The 25,439-nt window shown below is 39.5% G+C and overlaps 2 protein-coding genes across 4 annotated transcripts in view; both read left to right on the top strand.

The window, feature by feature from the left end:
- The window catches only part of USH1C (USH1 protein network component harmonin), a 45,578-nt gene extending 42,354 nt beyond the window's left edge, over window positions 1–3,224 (top strand). For all 3 annotated transcript variants that reach the window (XM_040701365.2, XM_025151015.3, XM_025151014.3), the window contains 2 exons: window positions 77–132; window positions 1,843–3,224. In XM_040701365.2, coding sequence (XP_040557299.1) covers window positions 77–132; window positions 1,843–1,855 — 69 coding nt within the window. In that variant the 3' untranslated portion in view covers window positions 1,856–3,224. The remainder of the gene's footprint in view (window positions 1–76; window positions 133–1,842) is intronic.
- Window positions 3,225–16,759: 13,535 nt separating this feature from the next.
- Window positions 16,760–25,439, top strand: part of ABCC8 (ATP binding cassette subfamily C member 8) — a 65,099-nt gene continuing 56,419 nt past the window's right edge. Inside the window, 5 exon segments of the mRNA XM_040701357.2 lie at window positions 16,760–17,026; window positions 17,836–17,977; window positions 20,161–20,201; window positions 20,204–20,281; window positions 24,412–24,578. Coding sequence (XP_040557291.1) covers window positions 16,831–17,026; window positions 17,836–17,977; window positions 20,161–20,201; window positions 20,204–20,281; window positions 24,412–24,578 — 624 coding nt within the window. The 5' untranslated portion in view covers window positions 16,760–16,830.

Here is a 25,439-nt window from a genome sequence, read left to right as displayed (position 1 = left end):
ATTTTGTGGTTGTCCATTAACCACCTCTAAAAGGAACATTTAGCAGCACACATTTGCCTGTTCATTTCTGTTGCAGGATTGGATTGACTTAGTCATTGCAGTGTCACCTCCAAAGGAATATGATGATGAAATGTAAGTGCATAAGCTTTCTTTTTGTGGGGATTAAAAAACTAGTAACAACAGTTTGAATGGTATGCTTTTTATGGAACAGATAATGCTGAATGTATTTATTTACCCTGGACTACATATATATATATATAACCTTTTGCATCACATGGTTGCTAATGTGTTAACCATAAGTAGCTATCAGCAGTGGTTCTCAGAGTTCTCAAAATGTTGAATCTCAAAATTGGTTGTACATGACTACAAGCTTTTGCTTTTGGTTTAGAGTTGAAGGAATTTGGGGTGAAAAATTGCTGATCTCAAGCCTGGATCACTTATTATGATCCCGTCGGTCATAGTTTGGAATTTGGATAAACAGATGTCCATAAGCATTCCTCATTACAGTGAGATGTTTGATTCTGTGGTGCGGGTTTGTTTTTTTTTTTCCTTTGGTGCTTTTTTCAACCTTCATTTTATATTAGATCACAGTTACTATCTGCAACTGTGGGGTTGGTTTTTTCATTGTTTTTGTTGTTGTTTTGCTTTGGTTTGTTGGTTTTCTTTGTTTTGTTATGAAGATAATAAGTGCAGGTATGAAACAAGAATCCATGACATAGTGTGATGCAATTATCAAGTCGATATAACTTGAATTATATTGGACAAAGTTTAAAAAGCAAAACTAATGTTTTGTTGCTTGATTAAAGGAAACGATTTAAAGATATCCTTGCCACTAAATAAGATGGTGGAGGAAAGTTTTATAGGCACCATTAGCCCCAAATCTTGTTCTATATAGAATAACAGTTATTAGTTTCTGTAAATCAGTATAGTTTTACTGACTAACACCAACTGAAAACTGCTGTAAAATTGTTTGATATTTAATAACTGTCATTACTTTTCTGTTGTTTTCATATTTTGTATATTTAGCCCTACTATCCCCACCTCAACAGTCAGTCCCAACACACACAGAAAGGTTTTTGAAGGCAGTGCACCTGTGTACAGACAAGGGTATCTCCTGCAGCTGTAGCTACTGCAGTGTTCCCTCATGGTGAATAGCCAGACCCGGGTTAACATGACTGTCCATTTTGAGGCCGTGTTATATTTCAAGCATGTGCCTGCTTGCGCATTGCATGCTACGCCCCACTTTTGTTTCTGCCACGCTGGAGTGTTCTTTGGGCTTTTGCCATGCCTATCCTACTAAAAAGATGAGTATTTGTAATGTCCTTTGGAGGTCCTCTGCAGAATTGGTTCATCATCTGCCAGACTATAAAATAAATAGTCTCTGCCTGAATGATTAGTATTAATCTGATGTTTTTTTCCTTATCTGCGGACCACTGCTGTGGCTTTGTGAATTCATAACTATATAAGTATTTCTTTGTTAAGGCTTGTCCAAAGAACAAGTTTTCCTTTGTATTTTTCAACAGTGTGCTTCTGAACAACTGATCACAACTGTGTGGTTTTCACTGAAGCTTACCTATGTTGATTTGTCTCAAAATTACCCATGCTTTACAGGCTCAGTTTACTGTGAATGTTTTCTCTCTACTGTAATAGTTGTAAGTAGAGTCATAGATGTCTAGAAAACCAGGGTAAGGTTTCTTGTTGCATGTGGTATTTGTTTTATCAACTGCTACAATGCAAGTAAAAATTGACCAACTGAAATCTAGTCACACAAAGTTGTTCATACTGCAAAAACAAAAACATTGCTCTTCAGCTAACAGCATCTATTTGTTTCTTTTTCTTAAGGACTTTTTTTTAAAGAAGGCTACACTGAAGAAATTTGGTCTTTTCCCTGAACAAACCTGCTGCTCTGGAATTTCATAGAAAATCAAAAGCTACGTGAAATACATTTATATTTTAAAGAAACATGAACAATTAGAATCTGCAGATTGAACTTCATGTTCCTCAGGTTATACGAGTAATTTCAAATAATTCTTCAGACATACAGCAAAAAAAAAAAAAAAAATTGTTTAAAGACCGCTTAGAAGGGCTGCTGTGAACACAGCTTTATCTGTGAGAACTCAAAATACATATTTTTCTCTATTTTTGGAAGAAATATTAAAAATTATCTTGCAGTTTTCCTGGGAATATACACTAAAATGACAGATGAAGATAGATCACAGATGTCTTTTCCCACATGCAACGTTTGTGGCTATACATTCACAGAGTAGTTTGGGTGCGAGAAGAATTATACTTTTACCTTGTACATAGTGATTTTCCACAGGGGATCGGGATGTATATGGGTAATTTCTGTTCTCACTGATAGGCTTGTAATATACATTTCTGTTGCCTGGTTGTGAGTGGTTTTGATTGTGAAAACCCTGCCTGTGGAAGAGCTTCTATACTAGTTACACCAGTAGTGATGGTGTTATTTGGAATAATATTGGCAGTGCCTATATGCTATAAAGAATATTCCACCAGCAAAATAAATATCAAGCAGGTAGTCCAGCTAACATCACTGTGTGCAGTCAGTTATGCTAATGTGTGTTTGTACTGGTCCGTAATAGAAGTAGGGGTGGCAAATTTGGGTCTGAATCACAGTCTGCAGTTGTGTACTTAGTTCTTGGTGAATTTACACACAACTAACTTGTGTAGTCAGAAAGCATAAAATTTCATTGTTGGTGATGTTCTTCTGCTTAAGAAATTTTCTCCAGACCATAGAATCTATAATAGCCTGACTATAAGGAAGTCTGATTACAGTCACAGGCTTAGTCATTTCTTTATATGGTCAGTGTGTCTCCTTGGAAATGTAGTTGTCTTTCTTCTTTCCTTGTATTTGCCGGTTTGTATATGGTTACTCATATTGTGCATAGATTTTTCTTACCTGGACTAATGAGATCCAAAATTTATACTTCTCTGGCTTATCAGTTTCACACAGAAGTTTTGCTGCATCAACATCTGGAAGCACTCCTTTCTGTAACACAGGAAAATAACAATTATATTTCTAAAGAACTCTGTGCTTATATGGAGATAAACAATTTTGTTGACTTCATTTTATTTGCAGTATGGTTCCAATATGCCAATTAGTTTGTCTGGCAGGGTACACGTGTTAAAGTTCTAAACATTTTAATTCTGTAATTCTCACAACTAATCCAGAAATAAAATTGAATATGCCAAATGGAAAAAAAGTGTTGGTTCCTCTTTGTGAGTTTGTACATTGTATTAATAGCTAATCTGCTGTATGGATTTCAGTCATTCTTTAACAACAGACATATTTGCATCAAAATGCCAACCATGTAGATTTCAAAAGAGAACTTACTCTGCATAGAAGGGAATTGTCATCAGTCTGAACTGCAGTAACATTTTACAGATTTTTTTTATGGGCAAATCTGGTCATTTGGTAGCTGGCATGCTGCTAAGTGCAGCTGCTCCCTTATATTTCCCTTGTTACATCTTTGGATGCATCCACCCAGAGCTGTAGACTTCAGAACCAAAAAACTAACCCAAAGGCATCGCAATTAGCAGTAGAGGAGAAATTCAAGCAGGATGTAATCCTTCTGCTCTGGTTCCTACTTGCCTATGTTCTGTGACCATCTGCACACTATGATGATGCAAATGAGTGATGCTATAAGGTGTTCTCTTAGGAGATGCTCTAATGTTATGTAGCAGCAAATAGAGCCACAGTAATGCACCAATAGTGAACCTCAGCCTGCAACCAGTGTTTGGTTGGACTAATCATTATTTTGGAACATAAGAAACATAAAACAGAAACCTTAGAGATGAGAAGAGTTTTTACTGATGTTTTTTCAGAAAGTAAAGGAGCACAAAAGACTGAGCTGAGGAATCTGAAATCTGTGGGAGGACCAACAGTTGAGTTGTAGCGCAAAACTCTCTTTCTTTTCCCAGTCTACCCGTTGACTTTACTTGCTTGGATACAGCTTAAAATGCATGAGAAGTAGCTGAGGAAATAGTTACTGCTCATTACTTCATATATATGTAAGTAAATGTTACTGTGTGCATTCACTCTCTGTTGAGATGACAATGTAAGGAGGTGTTTTGTTCTGCTGTTTGTTTTTAGTTTTGTTTTTTTTTTTTTTAAGAAAAAGGCTATTATTTCTGAAATCTTACGTAAGCCTTTAGTCAGGTAGATTTTTGCTTTATTGTTGGCTTTCACTGCTCTGGGACTGGATCACATCTTTTATTTCACAGCAAGCTCATAGAGTTGGACACACCAGTACAGTTTTGAAGCAACTTCCCTTTTGGTTCCTTTAATGGGTATGACCAGAATGTCCCAGACATAGAACAGCTGGCCTGTTGCCAGCTGAGTTGCCACTGTACTCTTTCCTGGTGGCTATAACAGTCACTGCATGTGCCCATGCCTCACTCCTGTTCGATCAAACCAACAATGAAAAGGCAACAGTAGAATAAATGAGGCTTCCTCCTTTATTCAGCCAATGTTTTGTTTACTTTGGGAGTATGGAAACTCTGATCTGATGCACAAAGCAGGAAGAGGTCCAAGCGTTTCACTGACAGAAGCATGTATGCTTCAAACTGCTTTTAACACAACATGCTTTTTTTTTTTCATTCACTGTAATCTTGGAGAGAATATGTTTAGTTTCTCAGAGCTGTTTGTTTGGTTAAGATGGCTAAGACTCACTGTCTCTATCTCTATGGGATAATTGCTCAGAGGAAGAGTTTCTCAGAACTGTTAATAGTCTTTCTTATTCTCTCAGGAATTTTTTGGCTGTGTCCGTCACAGAGTCGACTTCCGAGTACCCTGGCAGTTGCTGAACTGAAGGGACAATTGCATTAGTCTTCTGACTTTCACATCTGCTCTGTGAGCCCGTGCGTGCCTGTATGCAGGGAACAAAAAATTAATCCTTATGGACTCATGACCAGAACCGTGACACTCGCTACAGAGTAGGAAATATCACTGCTTACTATTCACGGATACTAGCATTGGGAAATCTTTGATCTGTTTATTACTGGCATTCCGCCACTCTAAGAACTTATTATTTAGCTATCATTTTTCGTATAACCATAAATCATCTAAGTACATTTTAAAAATTAAAAAAATATATATGCATTTACAAATTTATATACATGAGGGCATGGGTATATATGTGCACACCAACAGTATACTTTCTAATCAATTTCAATAGCACACGTGCAAATAAACTCAGCACTTTGCAAGTATGATCTTTAATCTCTGAATATCAGTAATCTAAAAACTCTCTTGCACTAAAAACAGAACTGAGAACCACAGTTTAATATCAGAGTATGTATATGTGGTTGAAAAGAGCTTTGTATGCAGTAGGTGTTACATGCTTGCTGTACTTGGACCTTGAATTGATAAAGCAGGCTAGAAGTCAGAGTAGCTGTTGTGGAACTCTTAGTCATTTTTCAACCCCAGGAACTGTATTGATGTGAGCAACCACTAGAATGAAGTTTTAAAGAATTAATTTCTATCAGGTACGTTGCAGCCTGGCAGCTCTCAGACACCTTATGTCTCAGTGGCTAGAGTATTCAACTCCAACTGCTTGTCTATACGGAAAAAAAATGTGGCATCAGGTGACCTCATACTGTATTTCTGACCCTTTTCATTTTCTCAGATAATCTTTAGAAGTTATTCCTTCCCCTGACCACAAATGCCCACTGTCCTGGCTTAACCTCCTTTTATCTTTTCTCACTATTTCACTTCCAGACAACAGTAGAAGTCATTATTCTCCAATAGAGATAGCAGTTCTGTTTATATGGTGCTTAAAAGAAAGTTTGGGAGAGAGAGAATGAGATACTCCCAACAAATTGAGTACAAATAGAAATCAGAAAACTTCTTTTGAGGTCTGGGAATATTCTAAACAATAGGGAAGTGAGAGGAAAAGATTATTTAGGGAAAGCTTCCTCCTATCTTCTCAGAAGTTTGAAGTTGCTTTTTTCTGGCATAGTTCTGTCCCCTTTCCCCTAAGCAGTCCTGGATGCTTTAGCAAGAGGGGGACTGATATTCTGTATTGATGCTGGCAAACAGCTTGATGTTTTTAACCATTACTGCCACTCAGCAGAGGGACTATTAACAAGAACAGACAGAAAATGTTCTTTAGTAACACTTGGAACGGAAGTATGCTTTGATCCAACTCTCTTGATGAATATTTTCTTGACAGGATGAAATAACTTCCTAGGGGTTATCCTTTCAAAATGATTTTTTCAAGTAGCAGTCTCTTTTTGTTACCTTTATTCCCCAGAATAAACATCAAAATTTTCATAGGAGAGTGAACAAGGAATATTGTCTAATCAGCAACAATTCCAAGAGCAAGGAAGATCAGAGAAAGAAAGAGGAGGAGAAATGCAGGTTTCCGTTTTCATTATTCACAAAGAATTGTGGTTAAACGGATTCCTAAGTGTGAAGTGTCAAGTAGGTAAGACAGAAGGAGCTCCATGCTGTTCCTACTCAAAATCAGACAGCTCTGAGTGCATAGGATTGATGTGCATAACAAGAATTGAGAACTGAAGAGCTCCTCAAGCTGGGTCAGATTGTTCCAGTTCAGAGCAATCACTTACAATCGACATCAAACTATTCATGCAGATGCTGTAGTTGGTTAAAAGAAGAAACTGAAGTAATTGAGGTGTTCTGTTCATTGTTCTCATGAATCCAAGTAGCTTTTTTCTTCATGTAGGGTGTAGTAGAAATGCAAATTCATGGTCTGAGGCAGTGATTCATCATCTGGTGGGAAGGCAGGGCAAACCCAGGGGAGCTCAGGTGTATGCAATGTACCTGAGTGGCTGGAAGGGGTGGAGCCAGGATCCACCCCTTCCCAGACCTCATTTAAGGGTTGGCAGTGGAGTTGAGGGCATCTCTTGTCAGAGATTCCTATGTACCTGAGGTCTTCCAAAGGTAAGCAGCTCTTTTCTTTCATTTCTGCTCTGCAGCTGCTGCGCTTGGGCTTGTTCTTATTTGCTGCAGCTGAAGACTTTGCCACTCTGCTATTATTGTGGTACTTTCTATTTCACTGTAGCATTACATAGGGGAAGGCAGCTTCCCTGTTACATCTTCCCCATTACATAGGTCACACATCTGGATATGTGTAGATTTCCTATTTTCAAAGAAATTAAGCACTATTATTTATAAGTCAGCATGCTTTGGACTGATCCTAGCTGAAAAAGATTACAGTATAAATGAAGTCCACACTGAGAGAAGGGCTGTTGAAACAGATTTCTTTGCTGTCTAATGTGTTTCTGTGGTGATTTTGGGATTAACAGGTGAGTACAGTGTTATCTGTTATGTTTGTCTTATTCAAAGATTTGATTGTAAGAAAAATTGTGTGAATATGTATGAAGTAGATTAAAATTGGTTGAGCATATTTTTGTGGTTGGATTGTTTGCAGCGCAAAGCTGCCTGAGTGTGTTAAGTTACCTAGTGTACTTGTAACTATTAAACCTGTATTACTGTACTGTTGCAGTAAAGCTTTAATTTTTTTCCAATTATGTAAATGTTAACAATCCTGTACCTCTCACCAAACAAAATAAGTGACATACTTCCTAAGTTACAAAATTAGCTACTGCTGCCTTTACTAATGGTGTATCTAAACCCAGGTGCAAATGAGCAGATATGTCTGAAGTATACCTCAATCACTATTGACGTATTCTCTTAAAGATGAGGGCAAAGTTTATACCTAATTCTAGCATGATCCACTTTTCATCTTCTAGTATCTGTAGTCTCAGTGGCCCAAAAATACAAACAAATTGGAAAATGGCCGGTGCTCTTTATGATACGCTGATATCCCATCTCATAGAACGGGAAGTTTTGCATCTGTTTAAGAATCCCTGGCCAGTTTGAGGATTAGGGGCTTCTTGTTCTGGCCAGTTACCTTGAGCCTGTACTGAGGATGCATCCCTGCCACATGTGAGAACCAGCAGGACGTGGTTGTTCTCATTTTCCTCACTGCACTGCTGTTATCGTGCATGTGACAAAACAGACTGCATATGATTGTACATGAAAACTCTGTGGCTGAGCACCAGTGCATGACATCCACCTTCACAATTGGACTGACAAAAAGAAGACATGTTGAAATTTTCCATGAGCTTTTACACTGCCCTTCTTATCACAGAAAACAAATATAGCCAGCAGAAAGCATTCTAAGACAGGCTACATGAAATTATGAGAAAATGAAAGAATTGGGAATAGTAAGAACAGGGTCTGGGACTCATGCCCTATATAGGTGATAGAAAACCCAAAACAATATTAATTTATGTTACTTGTGAATTTTAGTTATGGCCTCAGTATGATTTTAGCTTTATCAATCACAATTGTGTGCAATTTTGAAGCTCTTTTACAGTTTTAGCACACTGTAAATTAACCTTGGTTACAGTGAGAGCCAGGGCTGTTTTCTTCACTAATGCTATGGAGTGAAACAGTGGAACGTATAATTGCTGTGGAAAGAAAACATTTATCAACATTGAGGGAATATATTTTTTTCAGAGAAACTTCTGCAAGAAGAGATGCTTCTCTTAAGAGATATACAATATAAAATATTAGCATTGTGTCAGCAAAAATTTAATACATGTGCTGAAGGAGATAATTACTTTTGAGGGAACAGAGATTATTATTTTCACAGCTAGAATCAGAAAAAAAAAAAAAACGAATTTTCCAACTTGTTTTTTAAAGTTAACAATAGCTCATACTTCCCTGAGAGCAGTTCTTATAGAGAAACTGGCAGTCGCTTTACATCCTGCAGTGCACTGAATACGTAGAGTTGTTTACAGCTATTTGGATGATAATGGTGCATGTTTATTGCATCCTAAACAGCCTCCCATCTTTAAATCTTTTTTTTCCCCCAAGAGACTTCACAGAGGAAACAATTGTGCATAAGAATAGGGTTAGCTGTAGCTTTGTTTTAAATGCTGCTGGAAATGAATCTTTCTCTTTTCAGCACATTCTATGCCACAGTACGTTTTAGAGGGATGCTGTAGCTGTACAAAGCCCTTCTATTTTTCATTCTAAAAGAAAATTGCTGCTTTTAAATGCTGTGTATAACATATTAATACTAACCTATGGCCACAAAATCCAGGGGATGGAACTTTTCCCATATGAGGATGTGCTGAGAGAGCTGGGGCTGTTCAGCCAGGAGAAGAGAAGGCTCTGGGGAGATCTGGCAGTGGCTTTTCAGTATCTAAAGGGGGTCTATGAGAAAGAAGGGGACAGACTCTTTAGCTGGATCTGTTGTGATAGGACAAGGGGAAATGGTTTCAAGCTAAAAGAGGGGAGATTTATATTGGATATAAAGAAAAAGTTTTTTACAATTAGGTTAATGAAGCACTGGAACCAGGTTGCCCAGAGGGGTGGTGAGTGCCCTGCTCCTGGAGATGTTGAAGATCAGGCTGGACAGGGCTCTGGGCACCTGATCTAGCTTTTGGTGTCCCTGCTCTTTGCAAGAGAATTGGACTAGATGGCTTTCAAGGGTCCCTTCCAACTCAAATAATTCTATGAATATCCACAACTCCTGCCCACCCCTTGATTCAGCCACTTAAGGAATTTTGAATTGTAAGAGTGCATTAAGAGTTGAAAGTATCCTAACAGGATCATTCCGTAAGTCTTCTGTTACTCCTGGCGTGTTACTCTGGCATTAGCCTAAACAGCTGAGGTTTCTGGCATTGCCAAGGGTCTGTACCCCCTGACTCCCAGGGACTTGGGACTGTTGATTGATCACGAACAAATAGCCTGGCCCCTCTGAAAACTGAAGCCTGTTTTCTGTCTAGTAAAATAACTGTCATTGGTTTGTCTTAATGTTACATGGTGGGTTGTTGCATTTCCTCACCTCACCTTTGAGCCAAGAGTAGCTGTCATTTGTAAGTCACAGGCATGAGCTTTGCGTTGCCACAAGGTTGCTAGATGTTCCTACTAGCCTTATTGTTGAGCTGCAGCAGCCAGGAAGAGGCCCATTTCCCTGGAGTACTGATCCTGCATGTGAGCCTGCTGCACAGTTCCTCATGTCCCAGCTGAACATAACAGTAGTGCAACTGAACTTCTGACTCCTTGTTTGCTTTGTAGAGCTGTCTATGTTGTTGCTTTAACTTATTGTTAACTCCTATTAATGGAAGATTCCTGCCATTATTCTTTGCCTATGGCCCTCAAATGGTTCCCCTTTTTTAACATGTTGAGCTGGTTTTACTGGCAGTTCATGGAGCTTTTTGGTGCAGTTGAAGTGTAAGTCTGCAACAAAGCTGCTGTTTAATCCTTTGATGAACTGGTCTTCATCTCTCAGGAACTTTAGGGGCCACAGAGCATGTCTGTCAGATGGCATTTTTGTTTCTTGTCAAACAAGGACAAATCCTTGGTGTTGACTATTTTTTTTTTTTCCAGTTTAGTGGCTGACTGCTGAACAGAATCAGTGGGAGTTCAGTAAAAAGACGATGTTATTTTTCTTCATAGAAAAATGTCAAATCCCAGGTGGGGAGGTGAAATTGTTATTGAATGAAAAGTTCCACTTATTTATTTATTTACTTTGAGAGAATTAAATAAATTATAAATCATCCAGCACTATATTTAGATTTTTTTCCTCTCTGCTTTGGCAAAAGAAAGGGGAGGGGGGGGGGGGTATTGTGACTCAAATTTGCAAACAGTTTTAGCTCCCTTGATGCTGCATTTTTTGCCCTATTTTAGTTTTGTTTGTGCTCACTGGTTTGTGAGTTTGATATTCAGCTTCTCACCACTTCTTGAGGACAACACTTACGTTAAATACTATTTTCCTGCTATCAAGAGCAAAGAGTAGTGCCAAGTTTCATTGCCTGGGGAAAGAGTTGAAGCAATCTTGATTTCCTCTTTGACATAAACCACTTGATTCCCCAACAGACTGAGAACACAAATATTCCCTGCCCAGAGTGGCGAATCTCTGGCTAAAGTGAAGGCTGAGGCTGTGCACTATTTGATGTGAGGACACTCCAGACTTACTGCCACCAGACAGCAGAGTTGCACACTGCATGCAAAGCTTCCAAAACAATGGATGCCAACACAATGCTTTCTAAGAGATAATAAGCTACTCAAAATTTTCATGGGAAAAAAGCTAAACAATAGGAGGAAAAAAAAAAAACAGGTTTCATTAGCTTAGGAATTCAATTACTAGCTAGTAAGTAAATTAAACAATACAAAAAGTAATGAAAATTAATTCAATTGAACTTCTGAAAATCTCGAACATAGTCTGCATGTGGGCTGAACTCAAGAGAAAAGCTTTCTGAAATAGGACTTGTAGGCCTTTGACAATTAGTTGGTGATAGGATGACTCACAGCAGAGAATAAACAGTCTTGGCTATGGAGGATCAAGCTTTTCTATGCATACTTATGATCTTGTTTTAAAGCAAATCCAAAATGTGATGTGTTGCTGTTCTTTTAAGCGCTTAAATACCGTATTGAAGTCTATTCAAAGTGAATGGAAGAAGTGATTGTAGGGCAAAAAAAAAATCATTAAATTGCAGCACCACCTTTTTCAGTTTTTTATATGTTTGTCAAATAGTGCCCCAGGAAATATATATTCCAAATCCAAGTCTGAATTGATAGCTCTAGTCGTGTAATTTTTACTGGTTAAATCTAAAATAACCTGGGCTGATTCCCAGGTGGTTAATAAATAAAACCAATGATAACTGTAATGTGCTTAACCAGATAATGGTTTTCTATTCTGAAAAGTAAAGATGATAAAATGAAGCTGTCTCTTAAAGTCTTTAACATAAGCAATTTGAACTTCAGTTTTCAACCCTAGTTCCTGTTTTTGGAAGGCTTCCTAAAGAGACTGGTGACTTTCAGCCTGGTTGTCTTTCAGAAATTAACATTGGTTCTAAGTTTGTGCGCCTGATTCTTGTAGTATAAACAGGCCAAAATGATCTTTTAGGTGTATGAGACTATATACAAGGCAAGAATCACAAAGGCACTTAATTGAATCCGTAACCAAAATTACATTTACTAAAGAATACCACACTAGAGCCAGCACGTGAGCTGTTTATTGGCGTGTGTTACTTCACAGCACTATTCTCCCAAGGAAAAACACAACGTTTGTACTATAAGCACTGCACAAGGAGTACTCCAAACATTAACTGTTTAACTGCAGGAAAATAAGCTAAGGTACAGTGTGGAAATCCTAATCTTATTTTTGTTTACTAAGATGGCCAGGAGTGAACAAGAAGTTGTCTTAGTCCTAATTTTTCAAAATGCTTTTGTCACCTCAACTTTAATCAACTCAAAAATTTTCAGGTGGTTTCAAGCGATCTGAAATTGAGCGAACTGATTGCCTTCCAAAAAAAAAACCTTACAGGAAGAATCAGAGCTGTAGGTACAATAAAGAAGTAGGCAGGTAAGGAGCAAATCTTTAATTGAAAGTGCTGGCTGCTCTTCTGGGATGAGAAGTGGATGCCTATGAGAGAGAAAATGACGAGCATGACAGTAACTTCTCTGCCTAGAGAGCGCAAGATGCAGAGTACTGTCACCTAGGGAAAGCACTGTGCTATTAGAGTATTGTTCTTATTGCTGTGAAGAACTCTGGTGATGCAGAAGGGCAGTGGAGCATCAGGTGTATGCTTTGGTCATGCTAGTAAGGGAAATATCCTGCAACACTTCTGCTGGCTCACCATTTGTTTTGTCAGGTCTCACCGAATGCATGAGTATTTCCTTAACACTTCAAAGCAGAGTGAGTGAAGAGAAGAGCAAGCTTTTTCCCAGATTTCAAGTGTCGTGATACTGCCAAGTCAGCTCTGCTCTGACTAGATTACACTAGAAAGCTGGTTTTCAGCTGAGGAATTTGTTTGAAGCAATTACAGCTGCTTAAATGTTCTGTTGCATGCTGGCAAATGTGCTTCATAAAACAACTTAATGATACAGGTCATGTTTCATTAGGTAGCTAAAGCTACAGGAGGTCAGAGGAGTATGCAAGAGCTTGTGTGCATCATGCTATAGTAACATGGTATGGCTTCCTTGGCAGCAGCAGGTAAAGGAGAATGCCACTCTGTGCAGATCAGTTGGGTAAAATTTGCAGTTTTAACATTCTTGCCATGTAAAAAATGGGAAATAAACTGAACAGTTGAATCATATATGTATATATATATATATATATGTTTTTTTTTGTGATGTGGTTTTGGTGATGTGACAAGTGGATGCAGAAGATTGCCCATTCATTAATTAAATTGGAATGTTGTCACACACTTAAATGTAAGCTGTTCTAAAACACTTATCTGAGTGTTCACCTAATGTTTAACAATCACTGTCCAACAAAGCTTGGGCTTTGTTTCCATTCTAGGATAGATCTACTTACGTGGAAGTTCTTTCTTCATTTTTCATGAGGACTGGCAATTAAAAATTAATAAGATCTATTTAGAGAAAAACAGCCATTTCTGTGAATCTCTGCACAGTACTGTTGTGCTGATTACACTATTTTTAATAGTTATACCTTAGGTTATTTTTACAAAGATATTTAATTTGCTTTGTTAGATGGTATCTTCAATGAAATAATAGAAGAGTTAATTATTCCTCAAGAATAAAATATCATTTTTCTCTGGTGATGATTTTCTGCATTTTTTCCCTCTTAACTCTTTAAATGGGTTTGTGACAGACTTAAGTTTTATCCTATTAATGTAAATTTATTTTCTTCTCTGTTCCTAAGAGCAGAATTTAATAGCGAGCAAAAGGAATAGATCAGTACATTTTGCAGAGCAAATTCTGAATCACAGTAAGGATTTGCTGTATTCTTCTGATTAAGATTTCTTCATGATGCTTGGTCCCGTTAAGGCCTTCAAAATACGCAGGAATGTAAAACTTGCCTGCCTGGTGAAAGTAAAACTAATTTTTAATATGGGTTCAGAACTTAGAAAAGCTTGTTTTGTTTTGTATCTGTGTTTCTAGATGCATAAAAAAAATTAAAGCCTAAGTAACGATCTGAAATTGCAAAGCATGATTTTTAATGAGACCACAAAGAAAGTGTCATTTTAGCAAAAAGTCCTAATTCAGCACTCTTCTTTGACTTCATTGTTGTTACAGTGGGGACATTATGCTATTGGAAACTGAAGTTCTTCAACTTGTGTGCACATGCGAGTTTGTTGCTAAGAATCTTCAGTTTAACAAAAGGTTTTCAAGTTTGTTTTTTTGGTGGTGGTGGTGTTGGGTTTTTTTCCCCAGTGTTTCCTAAGTAGTCAGTTGTAATCCAAGACTCCTCATCACTTCACCCATCACCTTTCTGCTCAGATTGCCAGCACAGCTCTGACTCACTATAGCTCTTTGGTTAGTGCCTATCTGTTGAAGGACCTGAATTTGAGATACATAGGATACATATTAGTATGTATCCGTTGTATTAATTACATAATCTGTCACATTTGAAAATCATTGAAAAGATGTGTTTCAAATTCCAAGCTGTAGCATCTCCTCATGGCTTATAGTTAAAGAAATACATTTTAGAAATACTGTTCTTGATACTATGTAGTAAAGGACAACAATCTCATGGTTCAGAGGCTGGAGATCTGAGCTCTGCTCCTGGATTCCTGTGGAGACTTTAACAGACTGTTCCATTTCTATGCACACTTCTCCAGGCACAAAGTGACATGATGATGATTCATCCCTCCAAATCTAACCCTGTGACTTTAGCCTAGAGTGTAAATTGTTAAGAAGTCATTGCTACTATTTGTTTCTCTGTAATTTGGAGCTTTTGTATTGCTTGAGGCCTTAGGATACTCCTAAGTACGTGATTTTAAAATTATCTGCATTTGAACTCCACAAGCTGTTTTGTTTATTGAATAACTATTAGTATAACACAGATAAGCTTAATCAGAAGCTAAGATGAATGCTGGGTTCTGTCCAAAACTTAAAATAATTCTAGTCTTTCTGGTGTGGGTGCAACTCTAACATTTGTAAATATAAATACAGAGTATTTGGCTTTTAATTATTATTATTAACCTTGCTGCTGTGGCCCCCAAAGAACATATATAGGAAATAATATGCCCTATGCAGAGAATTACCTTTTCTTTCCTCCTGTCTAATGGCAAGATTGATAAAAGCAGTGTGATGAGCAAAGAATAATTTTCAGTAATTAGTGGAGCTGTCTGTCCTGTAAGTCAGATGCTCTCTGCCCATTTTGTTGAGCACCCATAGCTCATCATTAAGAGAAGACAAGGAAATGTTTCCTAAACAGAAATGTTTGCACTGATGGGGTTAGTTTCCTAAGAGCACAGTGCTGATGTTGAGCTAGCTGATACCCTTGCAAGTTGAAGAGTTACACCTGAATTTGCAGACACTGCTTGTTGGCATGTTTCTGTTTGTAGGATGTGGCAGTATTAGTTACTTCGCTGAGCAACTGGTAAGTGTGACTGGGAGCAAGAGGAGCCCTCTCAGTCTTCTTTTCTCAAGGCTGAACAGACCCAGGTCACTCAACCTTTCCTCATAAGAGGTGCTCCAGGCCCTTTATCATTTTTGTGACCCTCCACTGAACTCCTTCCAGGAGAGATTTCCCTGTCTGTTTTTGTATCGGGGAGCCCAGAACTGGATACAGTACTCCAGGTGAGGCCTGACCAAAGTAGAGGGGGAGGATCACCACCCTTGACCTGCTGGCCGTGTTCCTCCTAATACACCCCAGTATCCCATTGGCCTTCATGGCTGCCAGGGCACACTGCTTGCTCATCACCAACCTGTCATCCACCAGAACCCCCAGGTCCTTCTCTGCAGAGCTCCTCTCCAGCAGGTCATATCCCAACCTGTATTGATACTTGTGGTTATTCCTCCCCACATGCAAGACTCTATACTTGCTTTTGCTAAACCTCGTCTGGTTTCTTACAGCCCAGCTCTCCAGTCTGTCCAGATCTCACTGAATGGCAGCACAGCCTTCAGGTGTGTCAGCCACTCTTCCCAGGTTTGTATTGTCACTGTACATGCTGAGGGTGTACAGTGTACACTATCCCCTCATCAAGGTTATCAGTGAAGATATTGAACAAGACCAGACCCAGCACCAACCCCTGGGGAACACTGCTAGTCACAGGTCTCCAACTGGACTCTGCACTGCTGATCACCACCTTCTAAGCTCAGCCAGTTCTCAACTCACCTCATCATCCACTCATCTAGCCCACATTTTCTCAGCTTCAATATCAGGATGCCGTGGGGAGACATTATCAAAAGCCTTGCTGAAGTCAAGGTAGGTGACATCCACTGTTCTCCCCTTATCTACTCAGCTGGTGAAGCCATCATAGAAGAGTACGAGGCTGGTCGAGCATGATTTTCCCTGAGTGAATCATGCTGCCTGTTCCTGATGACCTCCTTCTGCTTGGAGATGGCACCTAGACCAAGCTGTTCCATCACCTTTCCAGGGACAGAGATGAGGCTGACTGGCCCACAGTTTCCCAGCTAACAGTTTCTGATGCACGGTACGTTTTTATTTTCAGTATTTGATTAGTTTTTGTCTAGCCTTGGTTCAGCTGAGCCTAACTTCTCCTCAAGATGAAAACGTTTATGAAAGCTCAAGCCAGTCAAGGTCAAGCCCGAAATTACTTCTTGCGGTCTGTGGTGCGCTGTGAGGGGCCGGGCCGCGGGCTGCCCCGTTTCCCGCCCAAACAGCCCCCGGCCGTGAGGGCAGAGCCGCGTGGGGAGCGCCGTGACAGTACGCAGCATCTCGGCTCCCTCAGCCAGCGCGGAGTCCCGATGGCTGTCAACGGTGACCGCGCACCGAAAGGGGCGGTCCCCGAGGCGGGGTGAGCGGCGGGGCGGGGGCCGCGAGGGCGGCGCGGGGCGGTCGGCGGCCGTCCGCAGGTGCGGGGTGAGCCGCAGCCCGCGCCTGCCCCGCCTGGATGTGCGCGGAGGCGGAGGCGGCGCAGGGCTGCGCGCAGGGTCCCGCCATGGCCCTGGCGTTCTGTGGCGACGAGGGCAACTCCACCGCCTACAACGTGGACTATGGCGTGCTCAACAACGGCTGCTTCGTGGACGCGCTCAACGTGGTGCCGCACGTCTTCCTACTCTTCATCACCTTCCCCATCCTCTTCATAGGTGAGTGCCTCCTCGGCCCCGCCCGCCCCGTTCCCGCCTCGCCTCGTCCTGCCGCGCGCTGCCCCCCTCACGGCTTTGTCGTGCCGCGCCGCCCTCCCCCGGCTCCCCTTCCTGCCCGGCCGTGCCCGCTCCCCGCTGCGGGATGCCCCGGCCTCGCTGTGCTGCCGACCGCGGTTCGTGCCCGGGGCACGGGGTCGGGAGGAGCGGCTGCGAAGCGCTGCCGCAAGTCTGGCAAGTAAGCGTCGTGTGATCGGATAAACCCGCTGCCGGCGCGTACGGCAGCCCTCCTTATAGCTGATAACGGCGGGGCTGCTGTAACTTGCCGTGTCCGCAATGGCTATCATCTGATAACCTAAAACTGGGGCTGCCGGTAGGTGGCCCAGTCGCTTAACGCACGGCTCTGCCGCTGCTTCTGGGTGCCTGAAGGCCGGGCTGGATGGGGCCCCGGGCAGCCTGAGCTGGTGGGGGGCAGCCCTGCCCGTGGCAGGGGGGTGGAACCAGATGATCTCTATGGTCCCTTCCAACCTGAGCCGTTCTATGAGTTTATGACATGCTAAAATGTTTGTAAAATATTTAATTTGCATAGTGAGTTGCCAAAAGTATGGGAATTCTAGGCTGCGTCGTGTCTGCTTTGTTGACCTCATCCTGTTTGAAGACGACGCAATGAGAACACAGTTCTGAAAGGACTCAAATGCGTGCATGTTTAACATCATGGTTTTGTTCATTTTAGTACGCTTTGTTTCTTACACTTTTCTGTGTGCAGGAATTATATATGTCACTTTTGTAAAGAAAACTCTTTTCCTACTCAGGATGGGGAAGTCAGAGTTCCAAAGTCCATATCCATCACAGCACATGGCTTCATTTCCCTGGCCACAACCTCCGCTGGATTCTAACTTTTATCCTTCTGTTTGTGCTGGTGTGTGAAATAGCAGAGGGCATAGTGTCTGATGGGTGAGTGTATGTCTCCATTCTCCTGATAGCATTGAGCATTTCAAAATAATTCCAGGGTGTTCTCCCCCTGTTTAAATTCTCATCTAGACTGTATTCCCTATATTCTATTCCTTGTGGTTATAAACATGTAATCTGTATTTTTGGTGATTAACCTGCTGACCTTGTATTAGAAATTCCACAGACCTTGCCAAGTATGCACGCACAAAATTGACCTTAATCGTTTTTGGTTCAACTTAACGACAGTATCTTTCCAAAGAGTAATCAGAGATAAATCCTAATGATTGAAGCAGATGGTGACATTTTCCTGCCATGTTTTATGTCTGAGGATCCAGTCCTACAGTCTTTACTCAGGCAGGACTCCCGTGAGCACAGTAGATCACAACACTTCCCCGCAGACTCAGTCCTGTTCATTGTAATAAAAGGAGCTGATCATTGTGTCACCTGATAGAACTGCTTCTGAGGTACCAGTGATATGTGTGCAGTACATCTCATCTGTTGCCTTGAGCAGAGCATCTCACATTGTTTTGATGAAAAAGATTTGCTTTCCCCAAATTTAAATCTGTTAGAGCCTTCATTTGATTTGATCAGTACTGATTGAGGCTTGATTGCATTCCTCCCCAGTCAAGTTAGGTGTTATAGAGGGGAAAAGGCTATTACATGAACATCTGTTCTGTATTTCCTTTAATCCATCACTTGATACTCAAACGAGGAAAATCTTTGAACAGTTAGCTGTAGGAGAAAATTATTCCAAGTAAAACAAGTGATACGGGAAAATGATTTATCATGAAAAAAGGTAAAGTCCTATAATGGTGGCTGTGATCATCATCTTCTAAAGAAAGGCCTGATTTTCATAAACAGCATGAATTTCCATCCTGAGGGTTATAAGGTTGAAGCTGCTCATTAAATAGAATGAAACTTCTCAGTTTAGCCACTTACATCACAAATGTCCATCAACCAGTGTGAGAGACACTGCAGAATCCTGCTGTAAAAGCTGATATCATTATTATTATAACTTCTCTTAAATATATATAGATAGGATATTTTTCAGAGCTAGGTTTTTGATTTGTTTTTTGAGTCTTTTTCAAGCTTATCAGGATGTGTGAGGCTAAAAGCAACATCTCCTGCCTTGAGTTTTCTGTTTTATTTTGTTCTTAAACATAATGGGAGAGTATGATTACTTGCTACTTAAATTGACTCAGAATGCTGCTGTTAAGTAATAAGTGTCACCTGACAGGAATCAAAGCTCCTAGCTATCCTGAGGGAGTGCCAACCCACAATCATGCCTCCCAAGCATTAAGTCAGGCTAGTGAGCATGCTGGTCTATAAAAACAGATTTTTGAGATTCACCAGCTTTCTGAGACCAAAATGTACCATATTGCGAAGTCCTTGTGACAGTGATTGGTTGCTAAAGGTTTTGGCAATGGAAGACAGAGAAACTGTGCCTCCTGACAGTATAGGAAACTTTATTGCTTTTGTGAAAGAAAGAATAGAGGGGAAAATGGCAAGTAGGAGGAAGGGGGGGGGAGGGGGGAATGATTGTATCTCTCTTTATACAAACTAACAAAGCTGGCTGAGAATCCCCCTATTCCCAAAGGCTGGGTCTTTCAGGATTCTATCCATTGCTACACAAAGCAGTGTCGGCACTTTTGCTTTATAGGACAAAACTTAAAGAGGTGTGTGATTCTGTGGTAGATTTTGTTTGATGAATGGTAAGTACTGAAAACAGTACACAGTGTAAGTTCTATACTGTCATGCTGTATTCTCTTAAACTGGAGAAAGAAAATCATTTTCACCAAATGTTTCTATAGGAAATCTTAAGCTGTGCTGTCATTTGGTGTTCTCTACATGTTTTGATGGACAGCTCCCAAACTAGTTTAGCTTAAATTAACTTTTCTCACTTTGGAACTGAGCTGCTTATTCTAATTTAAACAGCGTTCCCTCTAACTTCAGTAGGAACTAAGAGAATGCACATCTCATTTTCAGTGTGGGGGAAGAATTTGAAATCCAACTGTGTGATTTAGGAGCATAGATCTCATTGAAAATTGGGTAACTTTGCATCTATAAACCATCTTAGGAAGTCCTACTTTCAGGCTGTGTACAAAACAGAATTCATAAATTTAAAGGGAAGCATTTAAATAGCTGAGATTGATTCTAATTGTTTTTTGTTGTTTTTTTTTTTTAAGGGTTTCAGAATCCCGCCACTTACACTTGTACATGCCTGCTGGATGGCATTCTTGGCAGCTATCACGTCTGTTGTCTATTACCATAATATCGAAACATCCAATTTTCCAAAGTTATTAATTGGTAGGTTTCTCAACTTGAAAAACTTGCAAGTGTGACTGTTGGTGCTGTGCCCCTGCTCATTCTGTGATGTGTCATTGCAGTCTCAGCTTGTATGAGTGAAGCCACACCTATATTCTGGTCTGATGGTTGTCATTACCAGACTCAGTTCTGGATAGCAGAGTTTTCCTGTAACGGTTCATTGTTCTCAGTGCTTTTGAATTCCAGTTATATTCTGTGTGATGTGTTTTCAGGGATCCATTGGACTGAAGGCTTCTTTAGGAGAAACTAGATTTTCCCACAAAGTAGCACATGTTAGAAATCAAACTCTAACTATAAATGCTATCCATATCCCTCTGCTTGCCAGCATATTACATTCAATCATGATATAAAATTGAAGCTGTCTTCCTGCCTGTGATCTGTTGAAATATACGAGGAGTCAAGAGAAATGAATGATGCCAGTGACTTTGACCCTGGATGTATTACTTTTTTTTTTGCTGTTTTTTTCTTTCTCAATCCTAAGACTTCCTTTCTAAATTGTTTTTAAGTCAGGGCATTTTTCCATTGGGAAAGTATAAGAGCTGCCTAGTATTTCCTGCAGGACTGTAAATAAGCTGTAGCTAACTATAGGACATCTGTTACTGCTGGCAGTCACAGTTGGTGATAGGTTCTCGACAGTTGGAGTAGATTGCAGACTGTGGAATATGTGTTTAGCCATCCTATTACCTCATTAAATTCACTTTCAGTTCATTTTCTATATTAATGAATGGATCCTCCTAGGGCTTGTCATTATGTCGTTCTGGCTCTGTGAAATGGAGTTTGGTTGTAATACCTGTCAAGTGGTAAAAAGTCAAAAACAATTTGATTTGAGAAAGCTTTTAAACACTGACAAACTGCATGTTGCAGTATGCAGGCATCCTTTTTTTTGCAGGAGTCTGTATTTCTCTCTAAAAAAGTCACTCCTTTTTGAAAGGTCTAATTTAGATGATAAAGAATAAAAAAGCTACAAGCAAGTAAGAAACTAAACTTGGGTTTCTCTGTAGGCATGGCAGCCTTTAATGGTTTCTTACTTGGGACTGCTTTTCTTCTTGTACTGTTCTCTCAAGTAGGATCTTTTTTTATCTTTATGACCAGGTGGGGTTACAGTCACATTTTTGATAAGTTGATATGGCCTACTTTTAATGCCTTCTCCTAGCTCTACATGTTATGTTTCAGGAAAGCATTTCCCACATGTTACAATCACCTATAGAAAGCGATCTTTCATTTTTATTGGGTTGTTTTTTGTTAATTTGTTTTCAGATGTATTGTGCAGTGTTCCATACTTTAATGTTGCTCCCATGTTCTTGCTGTTAGATCACTAAGAGCACAAGTGTGGATCCAGTAGTTACTCATTTTTGCGTAATTCTTTTCCTTTAGAGATTTCTCTCATAATAATTTTGTTCAGTATTTTGAGTACTGGTGCTGAAAGAGCTCTGGACAATGTTTCAATGATAAACAGATATGTCAGTGAATGTCAGCAACTTAAATAAGTGCAATTAGTAACTATGGTGCTAAAGTTAATCATAAGAAATTTTCGTTTTGCAAGAATTTCCAAGGAATCTAGGAAATCTAATCTTAATGCTAACTCTTAGGCAAAGAAAAAGGAAAATCAAACTACATTCTATTCTAATTAGTTAATCTAATTTGAATCTCAATCCAGACTCTTCATAAACTGAGTCTTAGATCTTTGTTCTGTGTATTATGTTTTTCTCTTCATTGTCATATTTTTGTGAGAATGCTGAAAAAACATTTTTAAGTCTTCATTATGTTTTTTTTAGTTGTACAAATTATTTGTTACTTGACCCTAAGAGTCATTGTCTTTCCGTATTAATTGCAGCTGCTTTGTACTGACAGCTGAGACTAGGCAATGATACTTTTCTGTAAATCAGCCCTGTATGAGGTAGCTGAATATAGTTATAATTAAATCTGTCAACTCATTAGAGTGCAGTGCGGCCATGAAGCAGCTTTCTCTTAGAGCCTAACATAAATAAGGTAAATGGAAACCATGAGGAAGAATTAATATTAATGGTAACTATGTTTGAGTGTACAAGAAGGGAAACTGAAAGAGGGTTCTTCCTTACTAAGCAGTTGTAGAGGAGATCTAATATTACACACACACACACAGAGAGAGAGAGAGAGAAGTGAAGTTCCACCTAATTTGAAGGCATCACCTGCCTCAGCTGGAAGATCAGTGCCTGCAGTTGCAGTTGGTAGCAGTATAAGAGAGCAGGCTAACTGGAAACAACATAAAGCCAAGGCTCTTCGACTAAAGAGCCTCATACAAAACTTACTGAATTCAGTGGGGAAACTCTTGTTTATGCAGAAACCCTTAAAGGTCTGTTCATTCATTTTGAGCAGGATAAAATTTTCCAATCCTGGGGAAGGGAGGTTTTGTTGTTTGCTTTGAAAACTTTTTCACTGTATACCATAAACAAAATCCATTTGTTGTTATTCATAAGCAAGCAAGGGATCAATATCCTATCAACTCGGGAAATTAGCACGTTCCCTTGGGGTATTTCAGGACAAGGATTGCAAGTTCTTATACACATCCTGCCTCTCAGCTCTATGCCCAGGCTGCAGGATATTTTGAAGTAGTCATTCTTGTTATCTTCTATCATAATAATCTTAATTATAGGACTGCCTCCCTATTCTTGACAGTAATCTAGTTTTCTAGTTTAAATATCTTGTATCTTAGCATGATTGTTAATTCCCTTGCATCAGCAAGTTGCTGATGGCTATCCACATTTGTAAGCTGGACTTATAGTTGCTTATGTCTTTGAGCGCTTTCCCTAGTGTTGCAACAAGACACTGAGAAAGCAAATACATGTTTTTCTTGTCATTTAGAGCACATTCCATCTGTTGTGCCATGGCAGAAATAGCAGCAAAAAAAAAAAAAAGAAAAAAAAAGAAAAAATATCATAACCCTATAAATTGTTTCCTTAAGAGTTGGGATCAGCAGCTGGTTTACTGTGCAGTAAATGGCATGGAACACGTTTCTAAAATCACCAGGGCTTACTGCAGGGGTAACATATTTGTAACTGACAGTAGCACGAGCACTTCTAAACAAGAAGTTCAGTAGAACTCTAGAACCTAGAGTACTGTGTTCAGCTCTGGAGCCCTCAGCATAAGAATGACATGGAGCAGGTCCAGAGGAGGACCGTGAAGATGCTCAGAGCATGTGAAGACAGGCTGAGAGAGTTGGGGAAGTGAAGGCTCCAGGAAGAGCTTATAGCAGCCTTTCTGTACCTAAAAGGCTCCTACAGGAAAGGTGGAGAGAACTCTTTATCAGGGAGTGTAGTGATAAGACTGGGTTATTTTGTTTAAGACTTAGAGAGAGTAGATTTTAGATTCTTCTCTGTGAGAGTGGTGAATCACTCGAACAGACTGCCTAGAGAATTGTTGATGTCCCATCTCTGGAGGTGTTCAAGGCCAAGTTGGGTGGGAGTTTGGGCAGCTTGATCTAGCAGATATCCCTGCTCATGGCAGGGGGCTTGGAACTTGGTGATCTTTAAGGTCTCTTTCATCCTAAGCCATTCTATGAGAAAATCTGAAAAGTTAAAATTATATCTTATGATGATCTGAACATCCTTACTGAATGTATATCTGTGTTATAAATTACATACATGGAATTTGTATTGCACAATAAAGATGAAGAGCAACAGCAGTTTGGAGAAAATTGTTTTAAGTTCCTACATACACTCCAGTGATTTGCAGGGTTAATGAGATCAATTTTCCTTCAAACCAAATTCATAGCATTCTTGCAGCATTAACACAATTTGAAAAGCATAATTTATAGCTACCTTCTCTTTGAGACAGCCAAGTCTTCCCTTGAACTCACGGTGTGGCTGCATTCTTACAACAGTTGGAAATTTCCTTCATCAGATTTCACTTTGTAAAGCTTTCCAAGGATCACCAGATATAACGGGAAAGGAATTTGGATCAAACATTATCCTAATATTTTTGTGACTGCAAAGTTGAATGAGGCTTCTGTTTTGACATGAGAAAGTCCACTCTGGTTTTATCCATTGTTGCGTTCTTTTTTAGTATTTAATAAATACTGCCTTTGTGTATTTTTGTAATTATGGAGCTGATTAATTTTTTTTTCTTCCCTACAGCTTTGTTGTTCTACTGGACTTTAGCTTTCATAACTAAAACCATTAAATTTGTAAAGTTCTGTGATAATGGGGTTGGATTTTCTCAGCTTCGATTTTGCCTCACAGGACTGCTGGTTGTTTTATATGGAATGCTACTAGCTGTAGAAATAAATGTCATCAGAGTGAGGGTAAGTTGAGTGTTGTAAGTTTCCCGCCCTTTTTTTTTTTTTCCCCCCACATTGCCAGGTGCTTAGTATGAAACACATTTCTAACTGAGAGAGAGAAAATCCAGTGAAAAATAGAAATATATTTGAGAGCTAAACAGGAATCCAATTTTACTTGGCCATAGGTTAAAAATTCCAGAATGAACTGTAGATAAATTGTGATAAATTTCACCTGTTTAAGTGTATATTGTCATCAGAAACAGATATTTTTGTAACAAGGAAAGACTGGGTGAAAATAATTGTCTGCTCTGAGATAGTATTAGACGTACAATTAACATCTTTCATTTTCCAGGAGATAATTTCAGTAGCTGATTTATTGGGGCAAATAAGATTGCTATGTAGCCTTCCAGGTAGGTACATTTCTTTGTGTCTCCAGTCATAATCCAAACTAAGAGGTGGTTTTGGAACCCTGTGGGTAGATAATTGTCCAAGTTCTTGCCTTCAGCTGTGTCTCACCTAACTGTATGTGCAAATGAAACTTAGTCTCAGGAGGGAAAGAACTTCTTCCATGTGAATGTTCTTGCTGCTGCCTTCACACAAATATATTATTTCCAATAATGCTTTATGCAACATGAGTTGTACATATGTGTCATATATATATATATATATTTTTTTCTTCATATAATAAAATTACATCTGAAATGAGGTTTGGTCATTGTGGAATTATAAGCCACAAGGAGAAATAAAAACGGTCACTGTCTACTGTCATCTTTTTTTATTTTCTATTTATTTGGATTTAATTATTAAAGGATGTCACTGGTGCATAAAATGAGTTAGCCAGCAGCACGGATTTTTTTACTGCCTGTTTTGTCTATGCTAGAGTTT

This window comes from Gallus gallus, chromosome 5 (assembly GCF_016699485.2).
Source record: "Gallus gallus isolate bGalGal1 chromosome 5, bGalGal1.mat.broiler.GRCg7b, whole genome shotgun sequence".
Taxonomy (NCBI): domain Eukaryota; kingdom Metazoa; phylum Chordata; class Aves; order Galliformes; family Phasianidae; genus Gallus; species Gallus gallus.
This window is presented reverse-complemented; position numbering and strand designations above follow the sequence as displayed.